The sequence below is a fragment of the Prionailurus viverrinus genome, chromosome D3, assembly GCF_022837055.1.
Source record: "Prionailurus viverrinus isolate Anna chromosome D3, UM_Priviv_1.0, whole genome shotgun sequence".
NCBI classification, from domain to species: Eukaryota; Metazoa; Chordata; class Mammalia; order Carnivora; family Felidae; genus Prionailurus; species Prionailurus viverrinus.
In genome coordinates, this window is record NC_062572.1 from 32,651,778 (window position 1) to 32,676,432 (window position 24,655).

At 42.5% G+C, this 24,655-nt stretch overlaps 1 protein-coding gene across 10 annotated transcripts in view; it reads right to left on the bottom strand.

Annotated features, from left to right (window-relative positions):
- The window catches only part of LDLRAD4 (low density lipoprotein receptor class A domain containing 4), a 456,253-nt gene that overhangs the window by 250,332 nt on the left and 181,266 nt on the right, over positions 1-24,655 (bottom strand). For 9 of the 10 annotated variants that reach the window (XM_047827465.1, XM_047827458.1, XM_047827462.1 and 6 more), the window contains one exon: positions 12,191-12,662. In XM_047827465.1, coding sequence (XP_047683421.1) covers positions 12,191-12,230 — 40 coding nt within the window. In that variant the 5' untranslated portion in view covers positions 12,231-12,662. Of the gene's footprint in view, positions 1-12,190; positions 12,663-15,758; positions 15,778-24,655 lie in introns of those variants that run through there. The other variant, XM_047827468.1, reaches the window with a different exon arrangement.

Consider the following 24,655-nt stretch of genomic DNA (forward strand, 5'->3'; position numbering starts at 1 on the left):
AGACCTCATCAAGCCCTCACAACAGCCCCATGAGGGAGGTACCATGCCCTTAGAGACATAAGTAAACATCCATACTCATTGCCACATAGCTCCCCAGTGGGGAGACAGAGCTGATCCAACTGTGGGGTTAACACCTCTTCCACCGTGCCATACTGCTGCAGAGTTTGTCTTCCAATTATAAACATTTCATGCAATAGAAAACCTCCACTGCTACAAAAGCCATACGCAACTGTTGCAGAGATAGTACAGAGAGTGAAGACCATCCAAGTAAGGTTTCCCATCACTATTCAGAGCCAGAAAAGTCAGTCTTTTAGTCAGGGCATCAGCCATAAGTAAGGTGATCATATATATAATTAATCGTTCAAACCAGGACATTCCTGAGAGTGAAAGGAAGCACCACCACAACAGGCATACATGGGGACACCTGGCTACCCTACCTAGAGCAAACCTCTGATGAGAAGAGCTCTCAGTTATCTAAACATAATTATCCAAATTATTCACTCTTGTGCAACATTTTAAAACTTACACAGCACTTTCCATATGCTTTTTAAAATCTGGCCCTGTATCCCCACCTAGGAATGTGGGCATTTAAACATTTTCCATCCTACAGATGAGGATGGGTTCAGAGAAATAAAACATCTGTGAAGGTGCATAGCTGCCAGGTGGAAGAGCCAGCCAGACCCAGTGCTTGCATGTCTACCATTCCTGTGTGCCCTGATGTGCTCTCACCACTCAGCTCACTTTCCAAGAGGCCATCTTCTGGAGGTAAAAGACAACAGCACTGGCAAGTGACAGGAAAGGGAGAGGGCACCATCGCAAGACAAACAAGAGGTTTCCAGCAGGGCACCTCTGTGGGACCACAAGGGAGGGAACAAACGACAAGGGTGAGTTTTCCCAGTGTTGGTTTTTACTTGACTAAGTCTAATGTCATAGGCCAATATATTAATATTTAACATTAGAAAAAATTTGGGGCCAGGAGCGCCTGCGTGGCTCAGTTGATTAAGCGTCTGACTTCAGCTCAGGTCATGATCTCCCAGTTCTTGAGTTCGAGCCATCGCGCTCTGTGCTGACAGCTCAGAGCCTGGAGCCTGCTTCGGATTCTGGGTCTCCTTCTTCCTCTGTCCCTCCCCTGCTTGTGCTCTGTTTCTCTCTCTCTCAAAAATAAACAAACATTAAAAAAATTTTTTACAAAATAGTTTGGGCCAAATAACTGCCCCACCTCCAAAACAGGAAAGTTGCTCAAAACTAGATGAAGAAACAACAGAGGTATAACAACTGCACATTAGGTCCTGTACTGTCTCTTCATGCATCACAAACCCACAGAAGGGCAGGATAGGGACAAAATTAACTGCCAAATACATCCATAATCCCCTCGCCCCATTTTGGCCTATAGGGCCCAGCACCTCAACCACCTAAACGGTGTCCACACTACTTACATGAGACCACATGGCTAGGTTTAAGTTGTAATTTGCCCCCCTGCTCACGTCCACCCTCTGTGAATGTGCCCAACATATGAAATAAAGATTACAGGCAGGCACAGAGGAGGCCTAGGTCTAGCTGGAGAAGCCTCATCCCGAACAACTTGTCTCTGAGGCAGGCTAGGCCTATCTCCACATCAAGGCCTCAGCAGACTCCAGGGGATGTCAGAGCACAGCTAGGAGCGCTTTACATCATGGCATAGACACCATGGAAGGAAACAGGCAGCCTGGTCCAGCACTGTCACTTAGGTTCTCTCTTTAGCTATCAGTTGTATGGGCTGAGATCATAACTACTAATTTAGAGGGAAAAAAGCTGGGCTCCGGATTAAGTAACTTACCCAGATCTCACCCCAACAAATGGTAGGACTTACATCAAAACTCAGATCTTATGATGGGGCACCTGGGTAGCTCAGTTGATTAAGCATCCGACTTCGGCTCAGGTCATGATCTTGCGGTTTGTGGGTTCAAGCCCCACATCAGGCTCTGTGCTGACAGCTCAGAGCCTTGCTTCAGAGTTTATGTCTCCCTCTCTCTGTGTCTCTCTTTCTCAAAAATAAATAAACATTAAAAACAAACCTCAGAGCTTATGAGCCTAAGCCCATACTCTCTGCCATCCTGTGTGTGAAGGATGATCTGCTATATGCTCACAAGAGGTGTTCGCCAGACTCTCTATGCTCTGGGTCCAAAAGAACCTCTTCCTACACTCTGAACTGTTATCCAATGTCTAAGCATTGAATGGAACACCACGGGGCAGGAGCAAACCAGAAGCATGAGGCAGGCAGATTTTTCTTCCATTCTAGAATATTAGCCAATATCTCCAAATAAATGGAATTTTTCTTAATGTTCATTTAATGTTTTTATAAGGAGAAAAAGACTTTGTGAGAAATGAGGTTTGTATTGAAAACATACCAGCTAGACAGTTGAACGCTAAATGTACTGCACTGGCTGCAAACACAGAGGAAACACAGGTGTTCCAGGGCTTCTGCACGTGCTTACTTGCAGACACCCTAAAAGACTATCACAGTGACAAGACCTACTCCTGTGTGGTCTGAGTCTAGAATTAGAGAAGGTAAACAAGGCTGTAAGCCCATATACTAGAAGCTACAGTTTATACACAGGCTATGATTCTATCATACTATGTAAAAAAAAAAAAAAATGTCCTTATAGGCCAAGTTTTCTTAAATATACAACTATAATATGCATCTCTCCATAAACTAAACCACCTCTCCAAGAGAAGCATTTGGATCATAGATCTCTGTGGACATTGATAAGCTGGAAGGGAAACACTTCTTGACAAAGGCTGGCCTTGGCCATAGTCCAGTCATGGCACAGTCCAGTCATTTGTGTTGATTATGGCGGTTGTAGGTTCTAATCTTAGCTACTCATCTTATCAGAGGTGTTACCTTCGCTTAACCTGTGCCTGTTTTTCCTCATCTGTCAAAAGCACTTCACAACAGCAACTATTTTGTAGAATTGTTGAGGCTCGAATAAGAGTATAAAGTGCTTAGAATATTGCCTGGCACATAGTAATAATTACTATCATTTACTCAGTCTCCATAACCCTCACTCCAACGAAGCCAGGATAAGGAATGCTTACATTCATGGCATACTCAGTCAAACCTAGATGACAGCAGAAAGCCATCAGTGAACGTGTAACGGGTTTGTTTTTTTCTTAAGTGTTTATTTTTATTGTGGTAAAAATATATATAAAATTTGCCATTTTAACCATTTTTAGGTGTACAGTCCTACAGCATTCTGTACATTCACATTGTTTTACAACCATCACCACCATGGGTCATTCTTCTTTCACTCCTAAATATTCCAAAAGCAGAATGACATAAAAACTGGTGAGGTTAAGAGGTAGACATGTAAAAGATTTTCTAAGTTAGAAAACACACAACACTATCTGACAAACACTTACTATGTGAGTTCAGTTTCAAGCTTCAAATGCCCATCTCTCTCTTTCTCTCTCTATGTCCCTCTTGCCTTGCATTGATTTATAAAGGAGAAGGACTATTTCTCTCTGCATGCTTGGGATCCAGCTCCAGCACAGACAGACCTGTGTTTCAACTCTGGCACTGAGGCTTGCTAGACAATGTGGCCTCAAGCAGGCTTACTCTGGGCCTGTATTGTTCCCTTACAAATAGACCTGGCATAATACTTATACCTCCTAGGGCTGTTCCAAGGAGTGAATGAGACTGTATATGTGAAAGCACCTGGCAGAGCAGACAATTAATCTTCACTCCTTATGTCAGCTCTGTGAAATACTGCATCTGAGATCATGGATAAGCAATTCCAAAGGGCAAGGAAAACATCCTTAATTTTCTGAAATTTTATCATAAAAGATAATAAATTTAAATAGTAAGACAGCATAGTTTCCCCATCTTACTACTGATACAGAGCAGCCCTGAGCCCAGATGCTACCTACAGGTATGCAGGGCCACGTACTGTCATCCTGCATCTGTAACCAAGAGGTGTCTTCCTCACACTGCTCTGGAAATGCTCTAAAATACCCAAGTCAGCTGAGAGGGAAAAAATGTCCATGTTACCATATTCACTATTGCTGGTTAAAATTTTTTAAATAGAACCATAAAACATCTACACAGATGCCAAACATGTTTATTTCTGCATCCCTTTCAGAGTTTTCACATTTGAACATAATGTTCTGAAATAAACACATGCAGACCTGTAACTCCAACTTAGACCCATCAGGGCACACACTCACGACCTGTGATGACTGCACAGGATCGCTGCCCCACAAACCATCACCCAGAGCCATCTCTGAGTAAGGCAGGTAGAGTGACTTGAGTGCAGAGACAGAAATCATATTGGGTGGAATATAAATGAGGGAGAGAGGAAGCTATATGCTGAATATTTCCATAAGCAGAGAGGCCAGGGGGTCTCAGCAAAAGACAGCCTCTCTAGACCATGCTCCCAGGTCCACAATAGCAGTGATGCATCTGCTCTGCACCGAACATCTATATCCAGGGGGAAGGATCATATCAATCTGCTCTGAACCCCTCACAGGCATGGCATGAGCTCCCATCAAACATTTGCTAAATGAACCCCTGCTTTCTGAGGCCTTTACATGTAGCTAACCTCTTGAAGATGGTGATAGGAGAAGAAAACCACTTACTGAGCACCATCTATCTGCTAGGCTCTACAGTTGATACTTTACATGTTACTTCATTTAATCCTTACTAAAATCCTACTGACTAGTTATTATTATCTCCACTTTAGTGTTGTAAAAGGTGTGCTTCAGAATAGTCAGCTAACTTGTCAACATCACTGAGTAGAAATTTGGGGGAAGTTCAACACGGGAATGGCTACTTCTACTGGGCCAGGCCTTTTCTGGCCTCTGGGCTCATCCTGCAGTGGTAAGCACAAGACAGTCCAAACAAAGGATTCTAAACCCTCTGCACACCAATACATCAAGAATCTAGGACCCGAGAAAGAAATTCAAGGGGTCACATGTTGAAGCAGTAACCTGGTTTCTGTACAAGTCTTTGATTTCTCCAGAACTAAACCATTCTTTACAGGGGTAACTTAAACACCCAAGTTTCAGAAGTATGATGGTCAAAAGCCAACATTTTTTGAAGAACCCTAATGAGATTTGTAGGTAGTTTTTGACCCTGGATATTCAAGGACAAGGAATTCATCTTAAACCAGTGCTGATTGCTTAAAACCATCATTCAAACCAGCCTTGTTGACTTTTATGTGTATATCCTAAAATCCAGCAATGAGTGCCCATCATCACTTTGAGTCACCCTTTAGGATGCTCTGCTCAGAATTTAAAAGGCTGGGAAATGGAAAGTTTCAGCGAAATAAAAGTATGTCAGATTAAGCAGCAATTTGAGTGATTTCAACTTTATAATTCCTATATTTGTTTTGATGGTATAGCTATTTAAAAGCTATAAACATAAGGATTTTATAACTATATTTATGTTGTACATATTTAAGTGACCTTAAAATAAATACAGTTTCAAGCAATACTGACATTACTTCTTATCCTTATTTAAAATGGGTATATACACTCCTCAGGCATCAGGCTACCATAATGCCTCTAAAAAAGATGATCATCTTTGTCACAGTAGGAAAACTCTGGAAACAGTGCAGAATAGTTTACAGGAAAGAAAATGGAGATGCTTTAGGAGCTTATTAGAAAACAATTTACACATAGAAACAATGTTATTAAATAAGGGTTACGTTTGGAACTGAGGACCAGATGCCAGGCTAAATAGGGCAATGTAAAAACCAAGCATACACACCACAGTGTGTTCTGATAGCTCTCTTAGTAAATCTAACTTCCCTCAAGCCAGAGCATGCAAGATTTTACAAAAATCTATTATTATCAATCATTTCTATATCTGTTAAATTACAAGTAGGAAGATTGTCTGGGCTTCTCTCACACACATCACAAAAGATGTCATGGAACTGAGACAGACCCTGAAGTCAGAAAAATTGTAGAAGGATAAAGTCTAAGGAAGATGAAGAAGTGTTAGCAAAGGCATTGAGGTATTTAAAAATGTAAAAACTATTTGAGGATGGGCAAGTAGTCCAGTTTGTCTGGAACTTCAGTCACAGCAAGAGAATGATGGAAGAAAACACAAGGGAACTTTGAACTCCAGGCTGAGGAGTCTAGACTCTTTTTAGGAAACAAGAAACCATGAAAAGTTTGAGGACAAGAGAAGGTATAATTAAAGCTGCATTTTAAAGAATGCTGGCAGAATGAGCCAAGGGGGAGAATGGAGGCAGAAGAAAGATTGCCTCCTTACCTTCTTTTCATCTGTAGCACATTACACACGTCTGGCAAGAGCTCTGCTTCACTAGTGCCGTGGGACAGTGACACCCAAACCTCAGCTAGAAGGAAAGCAACATCACAGACTGGCAGGATGTGTTGTCCCTCTGTGTTTTGCTTTCTAAAAAGCCTTCAATGTCTTGTCATTTGGGAAATGCTGCCCATTATCGCCCATTAGGGACCTTCATATTCCAAGTTTCATATTAAACACTTTGAAAAGTTCTACAGTAAAGAAACCAATTAAATTTCTTCCTCCAAAATTTGGCCATGAATCACTCCCCCCCCCCCCCCAGCCCCACCTCCCTTTAATTGATAAACAGCTCTCACTATCAACTAAAACAAGCATCCTTCAGGCAGATATGGAAAGTGTGAGCTAAGGTCATCCATGGTCGGCACACAGGCACAGCCTCAAAGGGGTGAGTAATAAGCTCAAAGTCTAGGTGGCTCAAGATCCTTCGGGGCTGTTCAGAGCCCTTGGAATAGTGTAGCGCTGGTCAAGCCTCCAAGTAAGGCCACGTCCATCCTACACAGGGTCCCAGCACGCGAGCTAGTGTGAAAGATTTCCATGGAAAAATAAGCATCACAACAACTCCATTTAAGTGATTCTTTCCATTTTTTGGTTCTTAGTGGCTAAGAAAACACAATCACCTAAATTCATAAAATAGCTCTGTTTCGGATATCTGAAGACTATTAAATCAGCTCTCATTCTTCTCCTTTATGAGTGATATAACCTTAATTTATTTAACAACTAGGTCTGACCATCCTTTTCACAAGAAAGACTTGTAAATTCTATAGGAATTTGGTTCATTTATTTAGTCATCCAAGGATATATGTTTCTTCTAACACTGAACGAAATGATTCCAGAAGCCCAAGAAATTTAATTATGCAAAACAGTATTTAAGGGTGTCATTAGTAGTGGGGAGGGAGCAGAATCCTAACACTGGCATCTTCTTTAGGATGTAATGGTGATAACCCAGGCAGGATGCTTTCCAAGTCAGGAGAAAGTACAGCAAACCTCAGATGAAATCTCCATCACTATTAGGACACTTCAACAGAGAGCTGACTGACCCAGCCTGAAAGGATTCCCATTTCTCTATGCCCAGAGGCACCAGGGTTGCGGGGGGGGGGGGGGGGGGGGGGGGTTGTTCTTACAAAAGTCTTATCTTGCTGGCATCTATTCATCTACATTATTGCTTCCATGAACTAAAGCCAGACAGAGACTATCTGAAAGAACAAAAACAATGAACTTAGGATGCTTGAGTTTTCACTGCCAAAATGAAACATTAGCATCACTGTCGTAATGATGGCACTCAGGTAGGCTCTACAGCATCATGCTGCAAAGAGCTCCATAAACATGCATTAATCTCATGACACCCTGCAGTGCAAGCAGGGCTGCTCCATCTCACAGCTGAATGGCAGGAACAGGCCACAGTAACTGGGAACAGGCACCTGGAAGAAATGGAGCTCAGCACAGTCTCAGAAGCTAGGACCAACCAATCCCTTTGAAAATTCAGTCATAGGGGTGCCTGGCTGGCTCAGTCAGAGGAGCATGTGACTCAATCTCAGGGTTGTGGGTTCGAGCTCCACGTTGAGTGTAGAGATTATTTAAAAATAATAAAATCTTTTAAAAATTCAGTCATAAACCTTAATAAAGTTCACATCTTTGAACTCCATAATTCTAATTCTGGGACCTTAACCTAAGAAAATAGCTCAATACATAGAAAAGCTTTTTGCACAACAGTGTTCATCAAAGCATTATCTATAAGGGCAAAAGCTGTCAAAAACTTCAATATCCAATAATAAAAGCACAATTTAAAAATTCAAGTACACATACATAAAGAATATGATGTAGCAATTTTAAGGCATATTTCTAAAGAAAATGCTCGTAATGTTAAAGGGGAATGATCAGGTTATAAAAGTGAACACATGTTATAAAAACAGTTTATAGGAAGAAATGTACACAGGAAAAAAAGATGGAAAAGATGTAAGCCAGATGTTAACAGTGGAAAGCTTCATATGGCAAGGCTATAGGATGGGTAATTATTTTTTTCTTGCAATTTGTCTGAGCTTTCCAAATTTGCTTACAATGAATAGGTATTACTTGTAAAAGAGAAAATTAAGTCTTTTTTGTTATAAAATAGTACCTAACTGGTTAAAATCATTTCCAAATTACATGTGCTGAGAAAACTTACAATAATGTATAAATTCTTATATGCAAGAATAGAAAATCATAATTAGGAGGATGAATTTGCAATATGTATCCATGTGTGTACACCTATATTCACACAGGAAGCAAAATGTAAGAGGGGATTTGAAAGACAGAGGCAAACCAGCAATGGCATGGGGATGAAGGGGCTTCCAAGCTCCCACCAGCCGTCACAGTAATTGCACTCACTGCAAAACAAGCAGTGGGCTTGCCATGCAAACACAGCTTCATACTGGTCTACCAGGCTTCCCTCCTGGACAGACTGCAGCCCCTAAGTACTTCTTTAATAGGAATCCTGAGCCCTCCAGACTCCCATCACCAAGGGAATTGAAACCTAAAATATAAACTAACAAAATTTTTTAAGTGGAGATATGGTTAACTGTATAATGACTTTGTCACACTCTAAGACAAGATTTAAAGCCAAGGACAAATGCTTTAACCCCTTCACGGTTTCAAATATCGAAGGCAAGACTTTTTTCCACTGGCCTAGAAAATCCACAAAATCAGTGCATCTTCAATTCCAGAAACTAAGACATCAGCACCTTTAGTTGCCCTGGGATAAGAAAAGTCTAAAGTCAAGAAACATAAGAACAGCAAACCAACTAAGTGGGTGGGCACCAGCCTCCGACTCACCTCTAAGACTACAGCTTTACTGCATTGCTTGGGCAGGGACAGAGGATCGGCCCTTTCATCCTACATCATAAGTAACTATTACCAACCATGTGGGGAAAGAAAGATGAGAAGAGCAGGCAAAAAATAAAAATGATGAGCCCACTCCACAGGGACCCACTCCAGAGAAGGCTGGGTACTTCTATCTCCTTTATTCCATCACTGGTTATTTCCCTAGAGAAAGTGGGGCACTAAAACCATTGTCCTACAGGTACTCGTGCTCCTGGCTCTTATAACTAATATCCAACAATCAACAGCTTCCTTGAGAATGTGCAGATTATTCAATCACCTGTGTTGAGGAAATGGGACAAGTCAGTTCCTTTTTTCAAGTACTGACTCTCCCAACCCACTCTCTCCTCTAAACTCTAACCACCACTCTTTGTACAGTGTTGGCTCTCACAGCTTGCCAGACTTTCAAATGCACTGAGCACCTGGGGATCTTGTTAGACAATAGGTCCTGGTTTAGCAGGGCTAGTTGATGCAATTAAACCCCACTCTCTGAGGGGGAGACCCAGGCAGTGGTAAGGCTCTCCAGGTGACCCGCATGTGCAGCCAAGTTTGCATACAGGGCTAAGAGATTTCAAAAGACCACTAGCCTGGTCTAACTGCTGGCTCTGAGTGTGCCCCTGCATCAACAATACCAGAACACACACACAGGTAAAGCACATGGTAAGCTCTCTAAAATATTGGCCATGGATATTATTTTACTGCTACTACCAATATGATTATTATTCAGGTAGGCTGATGCAACTAGGAGGAGGTCAAATTTGTAAGGAAATAGAGTTCTTCGGTAAATTATAATTTAAAAGAAGTTCAGAAAATATGAACGGGGGAGGAGCCTTGAGAGGGTGGCTAAAAGCAAATGTAGGAGGAGGTGACCATGGTCCTGTGCCCATAACCAGGGCAGTAACAGTCATAATTACAGCTGCCATTTTCTCGGGCCTTAATGTTTCAGGCACTGTCCTAACTACTGTGAATTTTCCAGGCAGAACCCAGTGGTTTCCATTATTCAGAACCAACTGTCTCAAGACCCCAGGCTCAAGATGGCCTGGGATCTTGACAGGGATGGGGGATGTCTTCATTTTTCCTCAGAAAATGAGGAAACTGGTGAGGACTGGACACAACTCTGTTAACTGTGAACCATGGCAGACTAATGTCAGGCTCAGGAGAGACTGTGTGTAGAATCCAATGGGGTGCCCCCCTCACCTCCACTCCCTGGTCAGGCCCCTCTAAAAGGCTGACTGCCCAAGAAGGCAATGGCAGTAAAGTAGGAGTCTCAAAAGCCATGCAGGGGGAGGCAACAACTACAGGAGCTTTTCACCTCCTGGGCAGGCATTGAAACAGCTGAGGAGCGTGAACACGAGGCTAGTCTACATTTTGAACCATGTGCTGCTCTTCCTCCAGTTCTTTTTGTTACCTCTTCCTCTCAGAATTGCTTTAGGAGCTTCTTTCCTTACACCTCCTGGTTGCCTCTCCTCCCCAGATGTCTTCCAGGGAGTGGGGAAGAAGAGTTTGAAGGGCCTGGCCACTTCACAGAGGTATGCCCTGTATGCTACCCTTCACACAGAATAGAGAAAGTGACATTCCATGAAGGAGCAGCTCATGTGACTGAAACAGCTGAAGTGGACCCATTAAGGGAGGACAGGAGGACAGGGTTTCCAATCAGCCAGACTGGAAGTCTGAGATGGTCTAAAGCACTCAACGTTGTATGCTTTTCTGAATCTACACTTAAATACAGTTTCATTCATCTTCAAAGGGCTGTTACCACCCCAAGAGGACCGTCCCCAGCACAGCTCCCAGGATGAAGGCTCCCATGTTATAGACACAGATGGTGACAGTCTAAGGAGCTCGCTCAAAGTGTGAGCACAGAGCACAAGGACTGGACTGGGCAGCCAGGCTCAACCCTGTAACTCCATGTTAGGAAAGAGCCAAGGTCTGGAAAGGATCGAACTCCATACTCAGCACTCACATATGTAGTCTCATTTCTTCCCCAGAGCAGGACAGTTGAGTCCATGTCCATCTTCATTTAGAAATGAGCAAAAGGAAACAGAAAAAAGCTCAATGACTGTCCAAGAGCAGAGCTCTCATCAGGGGAGAGGGCAGAGCCCCAATCCAAGTCTGTGTGGTCCTCACGCTGAGCCACAACCTCTCCAGACACACAACAACCTGACCTGCTCTCTCCACAGAATTTGAAATGTTGCAAACTTTTAAGACTCAAAGGACCAGAGAATGTGGTCACTTGTTGTGATTATACTACCATCTTTCCTTAAAAAAAAAAAAAGCCCAAAAAACTATCTTCTTATATAAAAATGTTTCTCCTTGATTCCATCAGTTTCTTTAACTTCACCGCCCCCATTTTATAAATAAGGAGGCAGAAGCCTGGGATGTTAAGTGAATCTGACAAGGAACAAGGACCCAAATTCAAAAGGCCCTGTGTTTCAGGCCATGGGTCTGGGGCGTCAGCCAGACTGAGTGGTTCCCTGCAAAATGTGCAAACTGGCAGCCAGTGGGCAAAGCAATGTCAAATAGTGATGCAGGGCTTCTCCATAAGCTCACTTACATGAGAAGAATCTCAACTGAGTGGTTAGTTCAGCAGAATTTCCACCCCCACCACCATTTGCACACAAATAAATCTGAGAAGGAAAACTAAAGATGGGGAGGGAGAAGTCACTCATCATCAATAACTTTATTCCCTCAGAGAGTCTTCTCACTTCTGTAAAGAAAAACATATCCTCTATGCATAGCTTTGCAAGTGACATATTTCCTTTAGAGAACAATGACTTGCAGAATATTGTATGTGCCATATTACGACAAAAGTAGAATCATATAATGTCAAATGCTTTTTCAAATTTCTATTTAGAGAGAAGAAAAACATACTATTATTTTGTCAAAATCAGTCACCATGGCAGCCTGAGCCCCTTGACTCTGAATTGCCTTCAGTTCATAAACATAAATGCATACTCATTTTATAGAATTGTTTGTTACTTTATTACCTACCAACTAAGTTCAAATAAAGTTTTAAGCGTGGAGAATTCTCACCTGTGAAAGCATTTGTGGCCTGAAAACCAGCTTCCTGCATACTGCTCCCCAGACAAGCCTGTGCTCCAACTCTTAAGCTATCCTGTCAAGAGAAAACTGCCTGGGCGAGGCCTCAGGTCACTTCCATCTTAGCTTGTCGGAGTCCATCGCTCTGCCCCGTCCGGCTTTTGGTAGCATCTGATGCCCACCTGTCCTGCTCCCAGACCCTGAGAGCAGGTGGTACCTGGGACGGCACCCAGTCCAGCAGCGTGCACACTTGGGGCACACAGTCACGTCAGCCGTCCAGCCAGAGAGTGAAGGCCATGGTGAGCCCAGGAGCAGAGGAAGCTGTCCCGCTGAGACCTGCTTTCCCACCTTAGAGTGAGGCCCTCCTCAGCCACTTGGCAGCCAGCATCCTCCACGGGTCTCAGCCGCTCTAAGGGAGCTCAGTATGGTCTGATCTGCTGCTCTCTGTGCTTCGCCTCTCCCCTTGCTGAAATTAAAAAGAAAGAGATCACTTTCCTGATGACCTGTAGGAACATGAAATTTAGTAGACCCATTGAGGCCAAAAAAAGAAAAAGAGAAAGCTACCCAGAGCAATGTTCATGGTCACGCTATGGGCACTGGAGGAGCTCTGGGGAGGCGGTAGGTGCACCACCTTTTCCTGAGTGCCTGTGAAGGGGCAGGGAGCAGAGGTAGCTTTTACTTGCACCCCAGAAAAAAAGACAGAAGACAGTATTCACTGCTCTGAGCCTCTCTAAGAATGGCTACAAAGGCCATACAATATTCAAATGTCTTTCCCTCAGTTACTTGTAGTTCACAGGTACCCTGAAGAAACCCATTTCCCAAGCTTGTTCCTGAGGTCTTAGAAGTGAGGTCTGAGGTTCCTATCCACTGCTGTCAGTACTCCTAGAATGACTTGTGTTGAGGAGTTTTAAAAAATGACTCTCAAGGGGGAAAACAAAGGCCTATAACAATATTTTAAAGAGTGAGAAGGAAAAGCAAGTTTAATCTGAAATTCTGCATTACCTATTACATACCATTATATAATATAAAAGCATTTTACAAAATATTTCTCAGATACTTTAGTGTTGTTATAGTATACAAGAAGCAACACTAATAACAAGAACGTTAGAAGCCCAAAGATGAGACTTTTTAAAATAGAATCCGAATAGGACTCTCCAGTATTAGAGAAAAATCTTTTTTCCATTATCAGCACTTCACTCTAATCAATTCATATCGATCTTTCAAAAATATAACCTTATTCCTCTTTTTCACCATCAAACTAGAGGAAAGAAAAATAATTTCAGAAAATGGCACATAACAGAAAAGAACACTCTGTTAAGCCCTCTTGTTGTAAATATAAAGTAGTAAAGGAAACATCACTAATGCAGGCTAGCTATAAGGAAGACCTTATGTATTAATGAAGTGCTGTAATTATGTTAATAAATTCAATTGTATTGCCTTCATGTACCTGCAGTAACAATCACAGTTAATAAGGTGTAGTGTACCACAAGTCCTTAAATTTAATGAATAGGTGGAAAAAATTATTCCAATTAAAATAATTTATGCAAATGGTAGTTCTGAAGTGCTTGAAAATGTGACAAAACATTTTTTCTCTGAATTGAAACATTCCATGTAAAATGACCAACACACACAGTGTGAGCATCCTAACGGCCTACACTAACTTCTAAAGTAAACTAACCACATGCACTATACCTATCAATTTGAGGAAATGGAAGTGCCAGAAAAAAACAAAAACACCTGCCCCTATAAAACCTCTATTTTCTTTGCCCTTTGCTATGGTGCTTTCAATGCACAGAAACAGTAGACTTTATTTGTTCTTTTTCTTTAAACTCAGAGACAAACAAAGCGTGATGAGGTTTTTGTTGTTACTTTATCGTGGGCTTTCTGTTTATTTTATTTTGTTTCATTGCAAAAGGTATGCTACCTCACTTTTTAAAAACAAAATCAAGCTATTCTATATCACATTTCAAATGGCTATGGAAAAGACTGAGGCAGATGTGGACCAAAATGGAACAAACAACAATTTTTTTTCTTTTCTTCCTTTTACCATCTTCATCATACTCACCAATTCTTATAATGTCTATTTATTTTTGAGAGAGAGAGAGAGTACAAGCGAGGAAGGGGCAGAGACAGGCGGAGACACAGAATCTGAAGCAGGCTCCAGGCTCTGAGCTGTCAGCACAGAACCCGCTGTGGGGCTTGAACCCATGAGCTGTGAGATCATGACCTGAACCGAAGTTGGATGCTTAACCAACTGAGCCACCCAGGCGCCCCCACGCTCACCAATTCTTAACTTTACTTCTAAAAGAGAAGTATGGTGACAGGTGTCTAACAGCTCAAATTGGGGTCTCAGGAATGGTATTGGTCAGAACTTTTAGGGCAATGTGTAAACTAATAAAGACCAGAGGAACACAGTATTATCCCATTAATGAGTACTTTCAAATTCCTGCATATACTCAGTCTCCATAAATGCAATTTTTAAGTTAAAATGAAACTAACTTCCATAAAATGTTTTCTTCCTAACTACTAACACATATTCCTTTTGTAGAAATATACAAGAAAGTAGCAAGAGTGCCCAGGACCTGAAGACTCTGTTCTGTTCAGTGAGGGACCCACGCATCCAGGACAGGGCAAGGAACCCAGTCACGCTCAGTAAGAAAGTGTCAGATGACCCAACAGGCTGGGGAACAGAGGTGGATGATTAGAACCCAGAATTAGGAGAAGCAAAGCACATCTGCTTTCACAGCTTAACAACCAACCAAGAATCAGCAAAAAAGGCAGAGAAACAGAACAAATGGTGGTCTCACCCACTTTCCCCATCTAACCCTCTTCTATGGCTCTTGCTCATGATCCTTCTCACCTTCCAATCACAGCTCAAATGACCCTGGTCAGAGAGGCCTCCATGATCATCCCCCAGGATAAATTCCCAGCCTATCTACCCAGCTTCCCAGCACTTGCCATAGTCACAGCTGGATGCAGGGGTCCTGATCACTTAGCACCCATCTTTCCTGCTGGACTCTAAGTGCATTGAGGACAAGAACAGTGACTGACTGACTTTCCACCTCCCTTCAGCAGCTAAGATACTGCCTGATGCCTGTTCTGCTGAATGAATGGAAGAGTGGATGAAGGCCATTGGTGTTCGGACGGGTACACACAGAAGAGCTCAGCAAACACTGACAAAACAAACCGACCCCAAGCAGTGAACAGAGGCAGAATTTCCTGAGAGACTACTCTGCACAGCTGGCTCAGAGCCTCTGAACTGGGAGGGTTCTCTGAAATGGTTTTCCTACCACCCACTGGTCAAGATGAGGCAGTGACTACCAGTGATCATTCCTACTCACTTCACAGAACGTCCTATCCTATCAAGTAGAGGATAGGATACTGGAAAGAAGAAAGAAAGAAAGAAAGAAAGAAAGAAAGAAAGAAAGAAAGAAAGAAGGAAGAAAGAAAGAAAGGAAGAAAGAAAGAAGAAAGAAAGAAAGAGAAAGAAAGGAAAGAAGAAAGAAAGGAAGAAAGAGAAAGAAAGAAAGAAAGAAAGAGTAAAGAGAGAGAGGCAACTTACCCAGCTAGCAAGATCACAGAGTCATCCTGAGTCATACATTCAAGATCCCTTGCTACAGAAAGCAGGCTACCATCATCCTGTCTTTTATACACACACACACACACACACACACACACACACGCATTCTATTTATACTGGAAAGATGGACAGGCCTAACCAGGAAGTAAATTAATTCAATACTGCACTTGAAAAATGTCATTAAGTCCCTCCCACAACAGAGCAACAGTTACTAAGGAAATAGAGCACACCAAATGGAAAAACATCCCTACAGGAAGGGGCATTTTTTTAAAACATGAACACCCACAAAACCTAACCAAATAAGTTGTAGAATATGTTTTTGCCTTACTACTTATTCCTAAAAACTTACATGAAATGCAGTCCTCCTAGAAATCGCTGGGGAATAAAAACTTAACTGCATTCAACAGCTCACAGCTCTCACAAAACTACACTACAAAAATAGGCATATGCAATTCAGGAAACATTAGGGTTATACACTAGGCACAAAGGCCAAAACCCAGAAGAGAAAGCGAAACGAACTTTTTTAAAAATCTAGCAACATTCAAAAAATTTGTAGTGCATAAGAAATAAACACTGCAGCTTCATTTTTTATTTCCTCTCACTGTGGACAGACTGCTTCACTGGCCTAGTGTCGGTTACCTAGGTGATGGCTAGACTGAGCAGCCCAACGGGCTCCAGGCCGAAAAGACTCTGAGAGTTGAGGCTCTGTGCCTATGTCTGATGATCTGTCACTGTTCTAATCACCAAATAAGTCTTAGGAAGAAAGTCCACTGAGAAATGAAGAGACAGCTCTAACCTTGACAACACACACACACACACACACACACACACACACCATGAAAATTAATACATGAAGAGTGACTGCTTATGGGAAAAAAAATCTCAATTACTGGCTGGTTCACTTAAGTTTAAAGGGGTAATGGACTTTCAGGGAGACAGATGTGACAAAAAGTAGACAGAAGAAACCTGAGGATCTGTTTCTAACCAGAGTCTGAATCAGGTGTCACCCTGGGAAAGAGATGTCACACTTACCCACATGAGCTCCTCAACCTCATGAACAGATAATCTGGACCTTGGCAAGTTTCCATGTCTCAACATTTCCTAATAGCATAAAAGGATGTCCTTGGAAAAAACACAGCCCCTGCCCTCAAGGCAGCTATGGGGCAGACAACACCAGATAGGACATCCTTCCCCTGGTTCTGGGCCCACTTACAGAACTTGGTCAAGTCCCTCAGCCTGTCAAACCCATACTTTCTCATTTGTGAAGTGAAGACATGAAACTTGGAAGTCCCTTCTGAATAAGTCCCCCTTGAATATTCCGCTGTGGCCCTGTCTCTGGTCAAGGGAGACAGGACAAATGTGTATGAAAAGAACATAGTGACCAAATACAGAAAATCTGCACATAAACCCAACTCTGAGAACAAGTCAGAGAAATGAGCTGCTTGCAACCAGGGAAGGCCGGGTTGGGTATTATAGATCCTTCATGCTACTTTTAATTTCTATCATTCGGGGCTATAAAACAATTTGAAGTTGTATTATAAAAGCTATAAAGGGGCACCTGCGTGGCGCAGTTGGTTGAGCCTCCGACTCTTGATCTCAGCTCAGGTCATGATCTCACAGCTCGTGGGTTCGAGCCCCACATCGAGCTCTGTGCTGACGGTGTGAAGCCTGCTTGGGATTCTGTCTCTCCTTCTCTCTCACCCTCCCCTGCTCGTGTGTATGCACACATGCTCTCTCTCTCTAAATAAATAAAAATTAAAAACAAACAAACAAACAAAAAAACATCCTAGCCCTGGGAAGCTTGATGGGCTCCAGATAATTAGGTCAGCATTTTAGGAAACAAGTGCAAAATCAAATATACACACAAGCTGCAAACTGGAAAACGCAGTAATTATATTAGAACATCCTTTAAAATGTCACTTTGACAAATACGACACCTGATAAATCCGAAGGACTATAGTCTGAGGTTCTACTCAAACCAGGTGGGAGAAAGTTCCCCGCCCCCCAAATAGGCAAATAGGATACTGTCCCTAGTGAATCAGGAAGTCTGTAACTATCTCCTCATGCTATCTAGGAGCAAAGGAAGGAAGAGGTTGTCTATCCCACCCCTTCATTTTATGGAGGAGACTGAGGTTCATGGAGGAGAGGCAATGTGTTGAAAGTGACTATGATGATAAAGGCAGAGCTGGGAATGAAACCAGGTATCAGTCTAGGCCCAAGCTCCCAAGTTCTCGCGTTCACACAAACTGGCCAAAAGGAAGAAGCTGAAAAAGGGATGTGGTACACACCTATACCACTACCAATGGGGACCAGGGAATCCTGAGTTTTCCACTTTCCCAGGCCCACAACACAACACCAATGTGCTAAAAAGAAAAGTCAAGGAAGGGTCGGGAGCTTGGTACAGAATCAGAATGTGCACTGAAGGTCACCTGACACAGTCTGAGCACATCATGGTCACCTCAGCTGTGAACGCCAGGCACGCAGAAGGTGGCTGCATGAGAAATGGTTACCTCTCCATGCCTGGTACAAGGGGTACAGACTGGCCACACCAGGGAGTTGGGCTTGAGCTGCTCCACACTTAGCACTCTCCCCCATTCTAATTGTCTTCAGATAAAATTAGCTTGCAATGGGCATGACAGGCAAAGAAAAATGGGCTCCCACAGGGAGCTAACAAGTGTGAGCAATAAGGAGGAGGAGCTGTCCTCTGGTTCTTTGGTAAGAGTAGGAGAGAGTGAGGACTGAGGAGCTATCTGTATGAAACAGTGTTTGTCCTGCCCATATGCACTCCCCACACCAAGCCACTCCCTGCCCCAGCTAACAGCAGCCTTCCATACAACACCTAGGCCTTGCCTAAGACAAGCCCTGCTCTCTGTCCTACAGAATGCTGTACAAGCTGCATCCTTTCATTCAGTATTTCAATAGCTCTTTGTGGATATTACTCTAGCAAGGTATTATTTTAGATGATGGGGAAACAGGAGTGAACAAAACAAACCAAGTTCCTGTCCCCATGGTGTCTATGCTGTTTATGGAGCTGTTTCCTAATGGAAACCTTTTCTTGCTAATGTTTGTATCTTCAGCATTGACCATGGGGCCTAGGATACAGCAGGTGTCCAATAAATACAGGTTATACTGCACTGAATCACATATGAGCTTCAGCTTGATCACCCCCTTGTCACTCTTACTACCTCTGCTTTGTATCAGCTGCACAAAGTCCTGACGCATGGTACACAAAGAGGCTGCTAGCCACAGGGCACTCAAAGCCTAGAGGGCATTCTGTGAGAGAAGTTCCAACTAGAAGTCTGGAGCCCAGGCAGTGCCAACCCCTCCACTATGTAAAAGACACTCAGATGAGAGCTTTATACACCAACAGGCCAGAGGACAAAAGGCCAGGTTGAGTCCGACTGCCTTGGGTTCACCTCATTCTAGGCTATGTGTGATTTCAGTAGTTACTTAACCCTTTGAGCCTCAGTTTCCTCATTTGTAAAATGAAAGTAACAGTGGAAACTACCTCATAGAATTCTTGTACATTTAAGGAGGAAACATACACAGAATACTGGTCTCTAATAAATGGTAAACAAGTAACAGTTGCTACAGTGATTATAACTCCCCTCAGCAGATTGATAAATTATGTCTTTAAAGAGTATTCCCTCCCACTTTTCCAGTTTCTAATTGACCTAATGAGACAAAAAATGGATTTTATCTCATAGTTCCTCAATTGATTTGTCTTGATTTATTTTTTTAAAGTTCTCAATAGATAAAAATCTAAGCTTAAAATCGTTTTATATGAGCTAAAATTAATAACAGAAAGAATCAGGAGAAAGGATACAAAATTAGACAAAATGTGTGGGTGAGATATTTGGTATGAAATGTGGTAGAATAGTAGAAGAAAAAATGACAAAAAAGAAACTTGCCTTTAAAAGGCAAAAGAGCCTCTTGATACTCAATTTTTTTCATGTTTCATATTGAACATCAAATTTAAAAAACAGCAATAGACAATAATAAATGAACTTAACCAAGGTTTTACATCTCTTTGCCAGAAAATAATCATGCAGGGGCCAATCTTCCAATTTGACTTTATTCCATCCTTTTCCCCATTTGGTTTGTTCCCTTTGTAAAGTGCTAACTTTTTAAGCCCTTAATGTTCATTTCTTAAGCTTCCAAAAGGCCCAAGAATTAAACTCTGCACGAGGATATCCTACCAACCCCTCCCAACAGCTTGATAAACCCAGCTCTCTTCTATGAAACAGCAGGTTTTGGAACAGAAACACCAACACTTTAAAAGCTAATAAAAATTGATCAATAATAGAGCCAATGCTCCCTATAGAAATGAAAGATCTATATAATTTGAGTCACTTGCATTATCAAAGGTTTCCTAAACATCCCTTGTTTACAAAGCTCCAAGCCAGCTCCACATTTGCATCTTTAATCAAAACACATAGGGAATGCTGAAACTTTCATTATATAGTTTTGTCTTATTTGCTTGTATTCATTTTCTGACAAATATATTCCTTTAGAAAAAAGAAAACTTTCTGTTTTATCATTTTTGTAAAGATGTTATCTTTTTAAAGTAATCTCTACACCCAGCATGGGGCTCAAACTTACAACCCCAAGATCAAGAGTCACATTCTTTACTGACTGAGCCAGCCAGGCACCACTCTGTTTTATAATTTTTTACAACTCAATATCCAGTTTGAGGTGGGTTGTGTTGGATAGAAATACTTTGACAATACTTTTCTTAAGATATTTCCAAAGAAAAGTCTATATCATCTGGGACAGATAGGAGAGAAGAGGGATGTATACTGAACACCTGACAGGCATCTCCCCAACACCTGGGGACTGCGACACTCTGACTAGTGGCCAGCAGACTCCACTGCTCAATTTAATGTAGTTGCAACTGTGGGATGGACACACACACACACACACACACACACACATACATACATACAACTGTTGAGCAATTTGTGCCCTGGCAGAAAGACTCCTTATGGCCTAAATACGCCCATTACAACAAAATTTAGGGGAATCCCACTTACCTCCAGAGAGAGAAGACAGTTCCTTCCTATTGTCAGCACAGCAGACATAGACACAGACCCATCCCATATCCTTTTAGAACTTAAACTTCCACTCAACACAGTACTGTTTCTATCATTTAAGGAAACCAGAAAAATGATATGTGCTGGATCACACACCATCCTACTAAGATCATAGATTCCCTGAGTACCTTAGAGAAAACACATGTTGTCATATGAGAGTGAAAAGATAATCTCGAGAGCAACCTTTCAAGAATGACTTGGAATTCAACTGGAAAGCTGTCATTTGAGACATACCAAATTCTGGAAACAGAACTCATTTAGCCCAGTCAGTTAGCGTTGGTGGAACAACTTAATCTGATCACAGAAATTCAAGGAGATGAACATTTCAGCAGATGTCTGAAGGACATAACACAAAATGGTACTGTCTGAGGTTGGCCCCCGGAGCTGATGTCACCAGCAGCAACCAGTCTGAGAGTGTGACAAACGAGCTCTCGGTGATACAGTTACGCACAATAATGAACACTACATCTGTGAGAGGCCCCAGCACACCAAGCCATTTGACAAGCAGTGCCTGACTCCACATATATTAGGGAAACACTGATAGAGTTTCACGTCTTCCTGGAAGGCTGGATGAGGCAGAGCCATGAAAGTGCATCTGTCCTGAAGAGCAGCTGTTGAAGGGGACAGAGAATTCAGGGGAAAGGCTGCCTGGTATTTAACTAATGGGACTACACAAACCCTGTCCCTGTGTGTCTGGAGGCCTCCAGCCAAGCAGAAAGAGTTCATTAGACCAATTTCCGCTGCCTTGGTAACAAAGGCCTATGCGTGTGCTCTTACATAGTAAAAGCAAACGAGTGTTATTCATGGGGGAAAGCACTACAGACAGGTACTGCGTGTCCCACCCAGCAGCCCAGAGGGCAGTAGAAACCTGCCCTCTTGCAGTGTAGAACTGGTCCCTCCACAAGCCCAGTGTGACAGGAAGCAGTCTCCCATAGCACCTGAGGCCAGGTGCTTGCAAGTTTGCTGAGTTTGCTCAGCTTTAGAAGCACTTACTGGCAGCTACAGAAACTATCTCATTCTGAATAGTGTACTCAACCCAGCATCCTCGATGCTGAGTCAGTCTGTCTGTCTTATGTACACCATCAGATCTGGACAAGAGAATTCTGCCACCAAAGAAAACTGCAGAACTCTGGCAGCAAGAGGAAATTCTAACTACCAAATTCAAAACCTGAAATCACTATTCATGTTCCCATCACTTGCCAAAGTTAGCTACACAGTGTCTGTGAGGCTTTTCATGATCTAAGTACACCATGGACCTCGCCAGCCTGACAGGCGACTTTCTCTGCATTTAAAATAGCATCTTCTTTCAGTTCTTCCATGTTCCTTCTCGAAATTTAGCCCTTATTTATTCCCTTCCCTTCTGGGCAAATTCTAACCTCTAATCTGCAGTTGGGAGCCCTCAGCAAGCTTCTTCAGACAGAAGCCCGTACCTCCTGCTTCCACATCCCCAGGAGGGTAGGAGGGAGGCACAGGTAGGAAGAGAACATAAGATGGGAGGGAAGGAAGAGACTTTTCCACAGTGTACAATAACATCACCCCACTCCCACCTTCCCATGGTCTAGTGAGTAAATGAGTTCCTTTAAACAGCAAGAATGAGGATTTAATTTTGTTCCTCCTATTGCTGCTTCTCACCAAAATATTCTCTCTAGACCACTGTTCCCCAAATATTCAAAAGGAGGCATGCAATCATCAAAACTAAATTTTGTCCATTTTGACCTAAAAGCTAAATATATTGACAAATAAATTTAAAATAGGAAACACCCAAATGTAAACACACAAGGCTAATATCAAAAAGCATGAAGCTGCCTGTTTATCTGGGCTGGTTGGTTGGAAGAAATGATAGAGAGGGTGGGGCTGAGTGCTAAGACAGGCTCCCATTAAGTGATGAACTACTACAGTCAGGAGCTCTACAATACCCCTTGGCACTGACACAGCCACTCACTCTGTGGGCGTGCTGTGCTCAGAGAAGTAAGCACAGCTTTGGGGTCTAACAGAAGGAGCTTAGAATGACAATTCTGCTGAGCAGCCTGCTACACACTACTTGGGCCAGTTATATAATCTCTGTAAGACTCAGTGTATTCATCTGTCAAATGGGGCATTAATGTAACTGTAAGGCAGTGGCAATGACTAAGTGAGAAAATATAGGAAATGTATGTACATGGCACCAGAAAATCTAACAGGCTCTCAAAAAAAAAGGTTAAGGCAATAATAGGAAGCAGCGAAGAAGGGCAGGAATGACACTACCTGTGGTTGTCTGACCCTTAGAAAATGCATCGAAGTTGAGGTCAGTTGACAAGACTGTAAGAGAGTTTTAAAAAAAAAAAAGGACAGGGTAGGGGATAAGAAAAATAGAGAGCCTCAGTGGGACCCATTCAGCTCCACTCCGTGGCTGAATTCTCAAAGAGTTAAAATCTAGGGCCTGTTAGATTAGAAATCAATATTCTCATTTCCAAATACTTAAATAGGTCAATATCAGGGACATTTCACTTTGTCCTGACCACAGGCGAAAAGTCCCCCATCTAACCCAAACATTCACCTGACCCCTATTAATCTGCCCTACGTCACCCTACTACACCCTCATTCCTACCCCAACATGTAGAACTAGTCAATATTTACTGCACACCCACTAACCATAGGGATTCCCCACATCATAGAAATCACTCCTATTGAAGTGACTCATCTCTTCACTTCCTTTGGATAAAAACATGTTATTATGTTCAATAAAACCATACAAGAAATAATAGCTAAAGATGACATTTAAATAACTTATACCAACACCTAAAAATGGCTTCTTGGAAGAAAAGGAAATGATAGGCATTTTCAAGGATATTTTAAGAGCTCCATCTTTTCTCCTCCTTCTCCACCCACCTCCCCCCACAGATGAGTCACAGCAATATTCAGAGACACACAGGCCCCTGGCCTAGAGGTAAACTTGGGCAAAAGAGGGTTTTATAGTGAGGACGAAGGCTGCCATTGAAATTTAAAAGCAGTCTAGCTACTCTACTACCATCCTTTCCTTACTGGTTCCCATGGAAACAGACCTCAGATCGCCAAAAACAGGGTAAAGATAGCACCATGCCCAGTTTTCTTGCAATCTGTTTCCATGGGAACTGGAAGAGAAGAGAATGGAGGCTGGGTAGCTAGACTGCCTGCAAATCTCCATTCCCATCAGATGGAGATGCAGACAGTGTTGGCACACTGGTCCAACGGCCTGCAGGCTTCCATGGTCTCGTCAAGAATGATATTTCCACTCAGGGATGGAGTCTAGAGAAAGGGAACCTCACACCAATAGCAGCTGCAAACCTCCAGACACCCACTCAGCAGGTGATTCACCTTCTCAAACATTCCTTCACCAACCAGAGGTAATACATTTCAGACTAGTGGTTTCCATGTCTGGCTAGGCAGCAGGATCATCCCAGACCTAATGAAATAATATCTCAGGAGCTGGGACCAGGATTATGTAGTTTTTAATCAGCTCCAGAGGTGATTCTAATAGTTGGCCATTCTGGGAAACCAATGACCTAGACCAGAACTTCCCAAAGTTTACGGTGCTCATGGATCTTGTGGGGACCATGGTGAAATGCAGATTCCAATTCAGCAGGTCTGGGGAAGGGTCTGAGATTCTGCATTTCTAACTAGCTCCCAGATGATACTGATGATTCTACTACTTGAACCACATCTGAGTAGCGAGAATCCAGATTCTAGTGATTTGGCTCTAGAAACTTCTCAACTGACCAAAGATAGAGACTGCAGCCATTCCCACAGGAGCACCTTATTCCCATCTTC